The following is a 15,348-nucleotide window of genomic DNA, read 5'->3' on the forward strand; positions in this document are numbered from 1 at the left end:
ACCTTATACATGTATAAGTCTCTTAATCTGTTCATTTGAAAATTCTGATGTTCTCAATGACTTTTTTTAAATATCCTCTACATAAAATTTATTTCAATTAAAATATGTGACCTTTCCCTTATAGTTACACAGCATATTCATGACTGGATCACAATAAAGTTCCTTTATAGTAAATTAATAAAGTATGTCAAGAAATCATTAACCACTTGCCCCTCACCTCTGTGGGTTCGAATCCCGACATGGACTTTGGATTCTTTCATGTGAGGAAGCTATCCAGCTAGCTTACGGAACGTCGGTGGTTCTACTCGGGTACCCGTTCGTGCCTGAAATAATGCACGGAAGGGCACCTGAGGTCTTCCTCCACCAGTAAAGCTGGAACGTCGCGATATGACCTAGACTGTGTCGATGTGACGTAAAACCCAAAACAAACAAACAAACAAACAAGAAATCATTAAACTTTATCAGTAAGTTTAATATGGTATTATATATCGGCAATCGGTGAAAAAGAACTCTTAAAATATTTGTACAAATACTGAATAATTTGAAGTGTATTTCAAATAGTTTCCTTCAATATTTCTTTTACGTTCTCAATAGTCATATAAATATGCATGTATAAATGAAGTCAGTATTGTATCCGAGAGTGACATTTGGCAGTCATTAGCAGTAAACAAGAACGCAAACCACCTATTGATAAATGTTGAGTACATGTACTAAAATATTTAAAAAATATTAAACAACAGTATACTGGTGCCTCATATTTCCGTGGTACCCATATTTCCAAGGTATTAGGCATAAACAGCCTCAAGTGCCTCCTAGACTTCATGCACCTGTCAGGAGTTTTACTTTTACCTTTTTATTGTATTTTTATCAAAATGTTACATATATGACTGAGAAAACTTATTATTTTATTCAGATTACGAGCAAAGTAAATTATTTTGTCATTTTAATTTTACTTTTCATACCTTTCAAGGCAATTGTCTTTGTTAAACAACCATTGAGATATTTGATAAATGCTATAGAGAAAATCCCAACTTTCAGACGAGGCTAGGTATAAATATGCTAAAAAATAAAGATTACTATTGGTTTTCCTTTTGAAACTCTTAAAATATAATTGCCTTGGAAATACGAGAACACATCTTTACTCACTATGCAGCAGATGGGTGTTTATTGCCATGTTGTATACATAATTGTTTACATGCAAACAGTCTTCACCTTAATTTTTTATCAGCACTAGCCCAGTTGGGCTAGCAGCTTACAAATTTCAGTAGCCCGAACACATTTTAACTAGCCCGAACCAAAATGGTATTTTTTGCATACATTATGTACAAAAATAACACTTTCTATATGTTTTATATACCATTTAACATGATTAAAATATCAACTAATCAACTTTTCTTCCTTTCATTATTTAAATAAGAAGAGTTTAAACTACATATGAAAAGAAGATATATTTAAATATTTCTGTGGCATTGTCCACAGACACTGAAAAAAATTGTTTAAAAACTGAAAATACTCTTCTCCTCGTTTACTGTAACCATGTCGGCTGATGCATGCATTGACAACATATTTATATTCCTTTTCGTATAACTTTTTTTTTTTTTTGGTGTGTTCCTTTTTGGCTTAGTGCCTTCAAAATACAAGAGAAAAGACATATTGTGAAGCATGAGATGACGCCTAATAAATGTCTAACAATCAATAATATTTCATAAGCGTTTTAAGTTCAATAAAGCTGCAAATAATTTTTAAGGCCAAGGTGGTTTACCCATCAACATCTAGAGTAAAATGAAAATTCTGGGGTAAAATTTATAAAAAGAATTTGCATTGTTTTGTTATCAAATTTCATTGCCTTCTAAAATGTTCCTTTCTTTACATAAATCAGACTGACTTATATAATAAAATATTGATTCAATGTGAAATAATACAAAACTTGCTCTGTTAAGACAGGCTTCCCTAGACTAGGGTTTGTTTAGGTTACACAGCAAATTAATGACAAGACTCAATTTTTTTGTTGCTGACATGTTGTTGTTTGAATGTGTCACATTCTTTTACAATCAGCTACATGGTCAGCATGAGGCTTTATTCATACTCTATTTCTACAGACTACATTTTAGTGCCGTTCTTTGGTTTTGATTATTTATAATTGAAATTAGAATTAATGAAAAATAAATATAATAAAATAAAAACTTTTACATTGTATACACAAAGAATTAGTCTTTGAGGAAATTGTCCGTAACTGTAAACTTGGTACGAAAATATTGAGTACAAAACCGCACATGGCAAGGGAGAAATATGTTTTCCAATAACTAAAGTGGCAAGTACAACATTTTTCATTATTTTGTAGCAAAAACATTATAATATATGTCTAAACCCATTGAATATTAGGTTAAGTCCTACGATGATTACACCAAATTTAACTTTATCAATAATTTCATTTCAGAAACTCCCAAGAGTTACCTTCCCTTTTTACTCGATGTCACTTCCTGCTACTTTCGTTTTCAACTTACAGCAGTGTTGACAATAGTACTTTTAGTTTTCCATCCAATTAAGCAGAAATATTTTGTATTTTCATAAAGCCAAAACATTGCTATCTGGAGCTCTGCATATTTCCAACATTTTCTTAATTTGGATATGAAAAAAGCCCTAGACCAGACGGGCTACCAGCTTGGAATTTTCACTCGACCACCGGCAAATTTACTCGACTCGGTCGTCGGTCGAGTGGGTTAAGTCGAAGACTGTGCAAACATTAAATGTAATTATCTACGATGTAATTGACATGTCTTTCCTACAATATTCAACATATTTTCCAGAATTTTATTTTTCTAACTTTTATTGTCTGTGTAAACAGTTAAGTACCACGGAAATATGAGGCACCAGTATACATGTACAGAGACTATTTGCTACCATTGCATTTTAGGTTAAATACATTGATACTTTTCAATAGTATTTAATAATGCACACATTTATTAAAAAATAATGAATAGATTTATTTCCCCCCATATTTTTTTTTAATTTAATTTTCATGCGTAACCCACACTTACCTGCTAGACACACTGGTAGCTACTACCAGCTTTCACGGAATCGATTTTTTACGATGACGTCATAACATGTCCGCCAAAGATAGAGTAGACAGTACAAATTTGAAATAAATCGCATGTATGCGTTAAGACAGGTACAATCTAATATTTTTTCTAGGAGAAGTTAGTACTAGAATTTATATTCTATTGATCTGTAGAGGACATTGAAGTTACTTTCAGGTTTAAGCAGTAAAATTCAGTCCAAACTATCGCTAGTGTTGCCGGTATATTTTCCGTGCGTAAAAAAGACAGTTAAAATTAGGCGTAACGGTTTGACAGTAATAAAAAAAAAGTCTGAAAAATGGGTCAAACCGTTCACGCCAAATTAATTAGGCTATGTGTACACCAGTCTTACCGATTTTTGAGAGCAGCGACTCCACCGACTCCATATTGCTTTCAAAGCGTCTATTGATACAGCTGGGACCTACTTATTGACGGTCTCCGCAAAATCAACGGTCTCTGCCGGTCTGTAAAGACCGTCGACCTGAGTAGACAAATCGACGGTCTCAGGCTTAGTCGGTCTTTTGAGACTGGGGACCGTCGAAAACCGGAGACCGTTGATTTGTTAGCATTGATTCGGGAATATTCGGATAGCAATTTATATTGCATATCCATATAATTTGTCCAAAACTACGAGCGTACGACAGATTAATTTTGCGGTGATGAAAATTACAATACGCATGGGTTTTTAATGGGTTTTGATACGCATTCTTAAAAAATCAAATGCGTGTTTTATCAAATTAATTGCGTAAATACGCAAATACGCACCTTATCATTTGCTCTGTGGGAGGGCTTTGTCCGCGGCCCCCTTTGTCCGAGGGGTTTGCCTAAAATACGAAAGTGAGATTTTTGACGAAAGTGAGCGAAAGTGACTTTTAAAATTTGAATTGTACCATTTTAATAGAATTTTACAGTAAAATTGCTGTTTGCAGACGTATATTATTAGCAAATTATTAATATTATAATAAATAACCATAATCATGCTTTAATTCATATTTTACAAGTCACTTTCATATTTTTTTCAATGTGAGCGAAAGGAAGATCTCATAACTTGTGTATAGAAATTATGCAAATGAATGGTGATTAAATCATTATAATGATTATTTTTGAAGGTAAACATTATATATTTCTGATAATATACGTCTACAAACTTCAAATTTAGTTTAAATTTCAAATTAAACTCTAAATTTAATATTTTACAAGTCACTTTCGTATTTTTCAAAATGAGCGAAAGGAAGATCTCAGAACTTGTGTATAGAAATTATGCAAATGAATGGTGATTAAATCATCATTATGATTGTTTTTGAAAATAAACATCAATATATTTCTGATAATATATGTCTACAAACTGCAAATTTAGTATAAATTTAAATTTAAACCCTATATTTGATATTTTACAAGTCACTTTCGTATTTTTCAAAATGAGCGAAAGGAAGATCTCAGAACTTGTGTATAGAAATTATGCAAATAAATGGCGATTAAATCATCATAGTGATTATTTTTGAAAAGAAATATAATAAGTTGCTAATAATATACGTCTACAAACAGCAATTTTACTGTAATATTCTATTAAAACGGTACAATTCAAATTTTAAAAGTCACTTTCGCTCACTTTCGTCAAAAATCTCACTTTCGTATTTTAGGCATACCGTTGTCCGAGAGGGCTTTTGTCCGTTTCCCCCTCAATATATACATTAATAGAAAAATTATCTGGACAAGCTCATTCAGACCAATATTTGTTTATTGCTTTTGTTTTTTTAACCCTAGGGAATAATGCAGACCTAAGACTTTTGGATACTTTAACCTCTAGTTATAGCATCCCACACTGTGAGTTGAACATATCTGCCAATTTGGTGCAGCCAAAACAAAACATCCTCAGTGACAAGCAGTGTGGGACAGACAAAAGGTGAAAACTCTCCTCATTTCCCCACTGTTCCCCCACATTATCCACTTTTAGAGGGAAGGGGCTACAATTAACTGGTGGATTATTTTGAAAAAAAACAATTGGCTAAATTACAACATGAAGGTACATTAAATTTTGTAAGATTCAAATAGACATTAGACAAAGAAACTAACAAATAAAGAAACACAAATAAACCAAACCACAATAATGTCAAGCTTATCAGCAGTAGGAAAGAAATTAAACTTGATCAAGTTTTCAGTAGTATACTTAGTGAAACTAAATATTGTACCCAAACCCAGTCTTGGTTATCATAAATTTAATGTGGTTTTAATTAAACATATCTCCCTCTATAAACTGTCTTCATTTGTATTTAATACCAGCTAATATCAGTATTTTAGCTGGGTTTAAGAAAGTATGATTAATTATTTATAATGAGGTAACATTGAATGAAAATGCAACAGATGGTGACTGCATAAAATATTACACAAGAAACTACCTATTCATATATATTCGTTCAATAATTGGTTTCAATAGCCTGATATCGTATCATAAGCCTATCACATAAAGGACATTTATATTAATTCTTCTTTTTATTACATTTTATTTGTACTTTGCCAATAAGCGGAGAAAAACATAAATGCTTGACAACATGAAATCAATTAGTTTAGTATGACACATTTCTCCGTATTAGTTAAACCTTGCCTTGAGGGGTTGTTATTACTAATTAAGGTTAAAGCAAAATTCTTCTCAGCTGACCAGTATCACTTTGACCATAGATAAATTTGTAAATACTAATGTTAACACTACACAGTTCATGTATAATATTTAAGATATCTATATGAACAAGCATTTTCCTTGGTATAAAATTAAAAATTAAAGATTTGCTCAAAATTGATAATATATATACATATAGGATTCCTAAATAACATTGAATTTCTTATAATTCACAAGCTTTTTATCTGTCTGTAGATTAGACATCTAGCCAAAAGAAATAAAAAAGAAAATGACTTTGAATTTCTAAAAAAAAAACTTTTAAAAAAGTTCACATTTAAGTGACATTTTACTTTTTTAAATATTGTTTTCTGTACTATGAAATTCTACAAAAAACTAAGAAGTATTTTAAATACTCAAACTTAACTATCTCTACCTTTGTAACTTTTTTAAATTTTGTTTTGCAACAAATAAGAACATTTGAAAAATGATGACTTCCAGACTCACACACATTTTTTAATACACTGTCGTGTATAACTAAAATATGTCAATCTTGATCAATGTTAACACTGGTCACATGGAAATATGCCATTACCGTGAAATAAGTGATAACACAAAATAAGTGATGTTGACTATACTTGGATTTGGCTGTAAAACAACCTCTGTTTATTTAACACTTACTAGGAATTGGCTGTAAAAATAGCCTCTCTTTATTTAATACAAACAAGGAATTGGCTGTAAAAAGAGCCTCTGTTTATTTAAAGGGACTCCACTGAGGGTTTTTGACATGATGGGACTGGAAATAATTTTTTGAGATTATTTCTCCATTTGATGTAGATCTATACCAATACCTTGTGTGCAAAATTGCATATCATTAGCTCGCTCCCTTTTTCCAGAATAGTTATTATAATAGTGAAAAATGTCCCAAAATCGGACTGAGAATAGAACAAACATCCGGTTTTCAATATATTTCTTGTATAATTCTTAATTATATTTTATTTATATTTCTGTTTTAAGTGCTCATGTTTATCTATGTGAAAAATTAACATTTTAAGTTTTAGGCTTATAAACCTCAGTGGAGTTCCTTTGATACTTACTTGGATTTGGCTGTAAAAGAGCCTCTGTTTGTTTGAGTGTTCTCTCTGTCCATATTCTTGTCTTCTCAGACCTATTCAGGAGGTTTTCAAAATGTGCATCAAGCTCCGTCTTTTCTGCTGATCCAAGCTTTTCCTCTGTGAACTGTGGAAGACCAAAACATCTTCAACATTACACTTACAATGTATAATTGACATTCTAACACTATTGGATTTTTTTCTATATAAACAAAGAAGGCCATAAGCGTGCATTATTCTACAACAATGCACTCGCCGTTCTTACTATCTCCCTGTGTATAATCACATTGAGGGCGCCTTTTTGTTTAAAAAATCTGATAAATAAAAACAATTTTTTGTCGAATTTTGATGTGAAAGCTATCTAGAATGAAAGAAAATGGTCTGAGAAAATGAATCCGAACACCAATATCTTTAATTCAGTCGTTAACGCTGTACAGACTTTTAAAGTGTTGTTTACGTGACGTCACAATGTAGCGCCAAACAGCACATGCAAAACAATCAAATCAAGTACGCTATTTTTATGTCGCAAAAGAGTTAAGTTTTACATTTATTTCCCTTTTAATAATATGTATTTCGCATGAAAAATTATAGAGTGAAATAAAATAAACCAACAAAGTTTTATCAACGTTTTCAAAGTTCGTTATTCTAAAAATGTAAAAATGTTTCTACACACGGTAGATTTAACGAAAGTTTTTTTCAACCCACTGGATCAGCCTTTAAAGAACGTTTCTATGGGAAACTCTCAGGCGAAAACAAATTTAACCATCAAAAATAAAGTCCAACTTTATAATAATAATTATATTTTTTCTTGACGTGATAGAATGGAAATAGATATTAATTCTTCGTGCATTATTGTATGATATTTTTAGTTCAAATGCTTTGAAATTAATCACTCAGGCCTATCGGCCTTCCTGATTACATTACTACGCATTTGAACTCAAACCGTGCATTATTCTACAACAATGCACTCAGAATTGATATCTATTTCCTAATTATCTGAGGCCCACATGGAAGATTGGGAAACCAAATGTGTAGCCTCAGTAAATAAAGACTTTACTTACTTACTTACTAATTATGTTTTGTATCATCTCTAAAAAAAAGATTGGGTCAATTTTTATTAAAGATGGTATAGTTAATTTATAATTTTTCAAAGTACAGATTTTCTATATGATTTTAGGCATGTTAGTGTAAAACTTAAATTCAGTTTATGGCCTCTGCTATAGAAGGGGAAAAAAGCCCAGATTTCAAATTTATATATATATCTATTTGTTAAACTTTGTTTTAGTTAGCAAATCCCCTTTTCAAAACATATCGTTGTGTAATATTCAATAAAACAAATTCACTGCAATACATTAATTAGTATTACAATGACCTATGTTGGCCATGACACTTAGAAATTACCCTAGAACCTGTATGACGTAATTTGCATGAACAGCTTAGAAAAACAAGAGCGATCAGTAATCATATGTGTCGCCTCATGATGGCCAATTTCACGTTGGGACAAATTTTGTGACTGACGGACAGACAGACGGACAGTGCAAAACTAGACTTGGTACTGATCATTCCTGTAAAGTTTGGATAAAATTGCACCAGTAGTTTATGAGGAGTAGTCTGGACAAGCTTTTGCGTATCTGGCAACACACAGAAAAAAACACCTTTTTATCAAAGGGCCATAACTCGGCTAAAAATCATTCAACCAGAAAACCCGTGCAATATGCGCAAGGACTTGAGCTACAGATCAATCCTGTAAAGTTTCATTGAAATTGCATTAGTGGTATAAGAGAAGTAGTCCGGACAAACTTTAAAATTAAAAATTATTAAAGGGCCATAACTCTTACAAAAATCATTGAACCGTAAAATGCTGACAATATGCACAACTAGACTTGGTACTGATCATTCCTGTAAAGTTTGGATGAAATTGCACCAGTAGTTTATGAGGAGTAGTCCGGACAAGCTTTTGTGTATCTGGCAACACACAGAAAAAAACACCTTTTGATCAAAGGGCCATTACTCGGCCAAAAATCATTCAACCGGAAAACTTGTGCAATATGCGCAAGGACTTGAGCTACAGATCAATCCTGTAAAGTTTCATTGAAATTGCATTAGTGGTATAAGAGAAGTAGTCCGGACAAACTTTAAAATAAAAAATTATTAAAGGGCCATAACTCTGACAAAAATCATTGAACCGTAAAATGCTGACAATATGCACAACTAGACTTGGTACTGATCATTCCTGTAAAGTTTGGATGAAATTGCACCAGTAGTTTATGAGAAGTAGTCCGGACAAGTTTTGTGACGGACGGACGGATGTTCTCACAGGACAGTAATTATGTGGCTACTCTATTGTTCTCTCTATTGTTCTTTTTAGCCACACAAAAGAAAATAGCCACATAAAAGCATTACGGAATGAATGACATCAAAGAGAAAGAACAGTTACCTATTGTCCCTCTAGCCACATAATTACTCTCCTGTGAGTGCGGACAGACAGACAGACGGACAGACAGACGACGGAGAAGTGATCCCTATATGTCGCCACTACTCCGTAGAGGCGACACAAAAACATGTATAAATTAGAAAATCATTGTTGACAAGATTTAATAGTCCTAATTCAAGATTACATTTTTTTCTTGTCTTCTTTTCTTTGGTACTTTTACTGCTTAAAGAAGGCAGAAAAATCACCTTTGTTGTTTTTTAATGCAATTTCTCAACAATCAAAAGCATTTTGTCTTCTTCATTATATGTCTGTGCAACTTAACCCATAAAGGTCTATCTCGTAATCACTTGTTTAAACATTTTGGCAAGATAGCCGCAAAGACCTGAAGTTTTTTACCATCGGAAATTAATAGGTAGTTTAATTGGTTAATGTTAAAAATTCCAGTCCTTTTTTCATATGTTGATACTTGGATTATTAACAGATTATAAATTGTTTTATCAGCATATTCCTTACTTTACTCCATGGCATACTACATGGAAGAATATGAGCATGCCATGATTATTGGTTGACTTTCCCAATGGCGTTATCTTCAGTGTACACATCCTGTCACAGAATAATGGGGGTTATTTTGGTTCCCTATCCTTATAATTTTTTTAGCACCGCGGGAATCAGTACCAGCAGGTTACCACCAACAGGTTACCTAAACTATTATTTATCTAAGCACACTGGAGATAAGCTTTTTTGTCTCATTATAGTCCCCATTCAAATTGACATCATTCAGAACCACTTGCCTATTAATCTAAATACAGTTGACTCTCGGTAACTCGAAATCCAAGGGACTGGGCATTTTACTTCGAGAGAAACAGAATTCGAGTAACGTGGATCTGCCGCCATTAGTTGACATTCATACATGTATATACATTTGCATGATTGAATGTGCAATGAAGTAGGTTTGTTATTGTTGAAAGCGGCAATGCTACAATATTTTACCGTTGAAATGACGGTAAATCACTTACAACTACACATTATAAATGAATAAAAATATATTATTCAAAACTTATTACATATATATTAATAGTGAAACATAAACACAAATATTCGTAGCAATGAAATAAATGCAAGTTTGTAAGTATTCATCAGTAATGCACATATTTTAATAAAGCACTCATGACAATTCCTTACAATAAAAGCACAATAACGCATTTATTTCAACAACAATTTATCTAATATTTGAAGTGAATTGATCATCTGACGAAAACGAAAGTAGCAACTATCGTGAACCGGAAGTACATATTAATGTATGCGATATGACGGAACATTAATTATACAAATGTCATTTACGTTGATAACACACATCAATACCTAGGCTGTTATTTGACTAACACCTGTGTCAGACTGGCACAATTAAATTAATTAAATCTTAATTTAGTTATTAAAACCAATAAAGTCCTGAAACCGATCAAAGCCACTTTTACGACATGTTAATAATACATGATGACCGGCAATTAAAATTACTATGAAATGTGTGAATCACGAGTGACAATATCTCACCTTGATGTCGTCGACCTTTGATCAGTTGGCTGTTTTCACACTGACTAATTGAGATGAAAATATGTTGGACTTTAATTGCAGGACCAAATTTCTTTTGGACTAAACAGGAGTCTCAGTAAGTCAAAATTTGACCTAAGTGGAGTTAAAATACAAACATAAAGAAGGAAATTTGTTGGGACTTTAGAAATTCTTCGACTAACGCGGAATTTTGAGTAAAGCGATTTTGACTTATTGAGAGTCAACTGTACAAAGTTTTGCGAAAGTTCTTTTCCCAAAATGTGACCCTTAGCATGTTCATACATGTGACATCCCGGCGGGATTAAAAAAAATCCCGATATTTTGACACTGATCCCGATACCCGATATTACAGCTTGAATTCCCTATATTTAAAAATAAAATCAACATAAAAAAAATCAAACACAGCACCAATATCTAAAGTGTAAACCGTGCCTCCGGGCATTGATTGTTATCTGTCCATATCCTAAATTATAGAGGATTAAATGTTGAGTCACTAATTGACAGCAAGGTGACGTAATAAACAGTTCCAATACCCAAAGTTATTCTCACATGTTTAACTTAACACGTGTGGTGTGTCAGTCAATTGACCTCCTTTGTAATTTGGCAGTAGGTATTACAGGCTATGTCATCAAAACTACCCTGTAAATTTACATGTATGAATTCGGCTCAACCTTTGACTTTCTTTGATTAGTGCCACACTGATAAAGATAAAAGGTGAGCAGAATCATTTAATTAAAGTGGATCATTCAACAACCTGTTCGAGATGTATTATTAACCTATTTTAGTGAGTGGGTAATTTTTTTGTTTTGTTTAGAAATTACACAATCATTGAGGCAAAAATGTGGATTTAATTAACGGAACGATTCTTGCATTTATTTTGAGTCTTCTACCTATGTTACGTTATTTAACTGTCAAGAGTCTTATGTTCATGAATAGTTGTTGTACGTTTTCAAATAGCTTGTAGCCAATTATTGAATGAATCACTGAAAAGACAGATATAATTTTTCAAAATGAAATGTGAAAATGTGACTGTTTTAGAAATAGCCTGTATGACTACACTTATTTATTTATCTATTTATTATTTTTTGGTGAAATAAATTAATACTGATCAACAAAAAATCATAAAAAGTATAATCATTAAATGATTTTGAGGGTAATATAGATTCTTTGAACCAAATGTGTCAAACACGCATTGAAATTCGAGTCGATGAAAAAATCCAGTTTTGAGCCTCAAAATCCAGCTGAAAATCCAGATTTGACCCATTTCATTTGTCACATGTATGCATGTTAATGACTGTTTCATGAATTAATCATAATGTGCATAAACTTTTGACTGATGACTGAATGAAGTATATTGTACAATTTTTTGATAAATTGCAGTCGGACATTTGAAACACAGGCAAAAGTATCGGACCTTGGAAGAAAAAATATGACCAGATTGATAAAAAAACCTGTGTTCATCTTAAAAGTGTCAAAAAAAAACAAAAAAAATGTATATAATGACCCCCTTTAAAAATATACTATAAGTTAAGAGAAGGCCGGAAACTCCAGATTCGAGCCTACGAGCAAGGGATTCATTTCCCGGGCCGTTGTGAAAACAATTGGCCAGACAATTAAAAAAAACTTTTATCACTATTTCACGTTTATATAAAGCTTCAAAATGAGACCAACCCCAAGTCTCTAGCCCTTCCCGTTCATGAAATATCTATCAGGAAACGAGCGACTTCGTGCTAAAAATCCTTGGTAGACATAATTGCGGCACAACAATTCGGTACGTAAACATAGACTAATACATGTATGTCAGCTGACTACGGGTCAAAATTACTTGAATTTACTAAATAATATTACTAAATACATTAAGTTGGACCACTCACAACCGTCAGTAGCATCTGATACACGCAAAATTCGAATTTCAAACCTTTCCACGGTCTTTAGATTACTTTCTACGCCATTGTCAATCAGCTGTTCGATATTTTGTAACGAGTCTTCTGATTGGCCAATAGCAACGAAAACCGGAACGTTTCACACAAGATGCAAAATGGCGTAGAAAGCGATTGAAAGACCGTGTAAATGTTTGAAACTCGAATCTCGTGTGTATTAGATGCTACTGACGGTTGTGAGTGGTCCAACTTAATGTATTTAGTAATATTATTTAGTAAATTCAAGTAATTTTGACCTGTAGTCAGCTGACATACATGTACATGTATTAGTCTATGTTTACTTACCGAATTGTTGTGCCGCAATTATGTCTACCAAGGATTTTTAGCACGAAGTCGCTCGTTTCCTGATAGATATTTCATGAACGGGAAGGGCTAGAGTCTTGGGGTTGGTCTCATTTTGAAGCTTTATATAAACGTGAAATAGTGATAAAAGTTTTTTTTAATTGTCTGGCCAATTGTTTTCACAACGGCCCGGGAAATGAATCCCTTGCTCGTAGGCTCGAATCTGGAGTTTCCGGCCTTCTCTTAACTTATAGTATATTTTTAAAGGGGGTCATTATATACATTTTTTTTTGTTTTTTTTGGCACTTTTAAGATCAGGGTTCCCACTATTATTTAGGAGTGAAATTCCAGGCTTTTTCCAGGTTTTTTCAAGGATTTTTTTTTAAATTCCAGGTTTTTCAATTTGAGAATTCCAGGTTTTTTCCAGACTTCCCACCAGCCCGTAAAGGGTGAAAACATAATATGTCCAGTTTTTCAAACGGGCAAATAAAAATATTGTTCATTTTACTTGCACAAATGACAAATCTTAATTGGCCTATAAGAGTTTTGTCATTTTAATGAAAACAGTATACTATATATATATACAATATTGGCATAAAACTATTAAACATAGGTCAGTCATAACAAAACTTTAATTGTAAATGAGAAACGAGGCAATTGTATTAAATTTTCAGCAAAGTATTTACATATGTTTTAGCAGCACCACAAGAAAACCAGCAAATTGCTTGTGTGACTAGCATGGATCCAGACAAGCTTGGCTATCCATGCAGTCACATCAGGATCCATGAAGTTTGCTTTCAGATGTTAAAAATGTTACACAAGCTTTAGGCAGACAGTATGGATCCTTATGTGACTGTGAAGATGTGAAGGACTCATCTGGATCCATGCTTGTCACAAACACACTTTGCTGGTTTTCTCATGGGGTGGCTCATTATAATAAATTTACATCTAAGATGTCATTTTTGATGCCAGTCAGATCCAATGTATAAGGTGTAATTTGTTTTGTTGATTGTTTTCCTATTTCTATTTCTGTCTCGCAACTTGCGCACTAGCGCAGACGACATATTTGCTGAATCAACTGGACGACTGTGCAGTAAATTTAAGTGCTCCGGAAACACGGACGTTTATTATTTTTTCGTTCGTTTTCATTGTTAATTTCTAGCGAGGTTTCAAAGCCATTACGGCATTTGCCGTATAAAAAGCTGAATTTGATTTGTAAAATGTTCAAAATACCAAGATAGCTTGTTAAAACCATCCTCGGTGGAAGAAAACATCAATAATCCAAACCAGGAAATGGACGTTGCTTCGGCGGCAGCCATATTGTTCAATATCGATTACTTCCCTTAGTGGTACGGACTAAATCCCGGACTATTCCCGGACTTTTACCGGACGGAGCAAATTCCCGGCGTTTTCACGACCGGGAGTCGCGATTTTGAAAATCACGGACTTTTCCCGTTTTCCCGGTAGCGTGGGAACCCTGTAAGATGAACACAGGTTTTTTTATCAATCTGGTCATATTTTTTCTTCCCAGGTCCGATACTTTTGCCTGTGATTTTGAACCCATTATTCTAAATGCGAAGATTCAGGAACTTATCAAAATGGAATTATAATCCCGAAATCAGATTTTATGTTCTCTGATGGGTATATAAAACTTGAAATGGCTGTATTTCTGAAGTGAAAATAGTGTGTGGTATTGTTGAAAGAATTGTGCGGCTGAAACGGAAAGTGTGCAGTTCTACATGTGTAAGTGTACAATAATCATAAAATGTGTTGTAAGGAGTGTGCAGCCGCCAATGTCTTTAACAAGTATGGTCATGATATTAAAATGTATTAAGATCAAAGAGCTTGCTTTGAGGCTTGCCTTATTCGTATTAAACATGTTAAATATGGTTATAAATTATGGTAAAATGTAATGCATTAAAAATTCTGTCAAACAGCACGATTTGAGGCTTTGTCTGATTTATTTTAAAAAGTTGAATTTTAGTGCAATAATTAGAAGTAAAAATCTTCTAATTTGTGTATTTCTTTAAATCAAAATTAGAATTCCCATAAAATCAATGAATCACTACAAATATTCCACAAGTTAGTTATTGAAAAAAAATGCAATTCAGCATTGTCATGCGAATATACTTAATATCTGAACAATAACAATTATTTCTTAGAATTACCTGAACTGCTCTGTTAAAGACAGTTCCTGCCGTGCCAGCAATCCTTTTTAATTTTCCACCGAAATTATTTGCATCCATTTTGTGTTGATTTGCAATTCACTTCCGCATTGGTACGAAGTGAATTTTAAATTAATTTGTAATTACTAATTTCTTAT

At 32.9% G+C, this 15,348-nt stretch overlaps 1 protein-coding gene across 1 annotated transcript in view; it reads right to left on the minus strand.

The window, feature by feature from the left end:
• Positions 1-15,342, minus strand: part of LOC132759044 (endophilin-B1-like) — a 53,976-nt gene extending 38,634 nt beyond the window's left edge. Inside the window, exons 1-2 of the mRNA XM_060750766.1 lie at positions 15,194-15,342; positions 6,786-6,927 (exon numbers count right to left, since the gene is read on the minus strand). Coding sequence (XP_060606749.1) covers positions 6,786-6,927; positions 15,194-15,271 — 220 coding nt within the window. The 5' untranslated portion in view covers positions 15,272-15,342. The remainder of the gene's footprint in view (positions 1-6,785; positions 6,928-15,193) is intronic.
• Between the last annotated feature and the right edge of the window lie 6 nt (positions 15,343-15,348).

This window comes from Ruditapes philippinarum, unplaced genomic scaffold (assembly GCF_026571515.1).
Source record: "Ruditapes philippinarum isolate M1 unplaced genomic scaffold, ASM2657151v2 ctg4190_1_1_1_1, whole genome shotgun sequence".
In the NCBI taxonomy this organism is placed as follows: domain Eukaryota; kingdom Metazoa; phylum Mollusca; class Bivalvia; order Venerida; family Veneridae; genus Ruditapes; species Ruditapes philippinarum.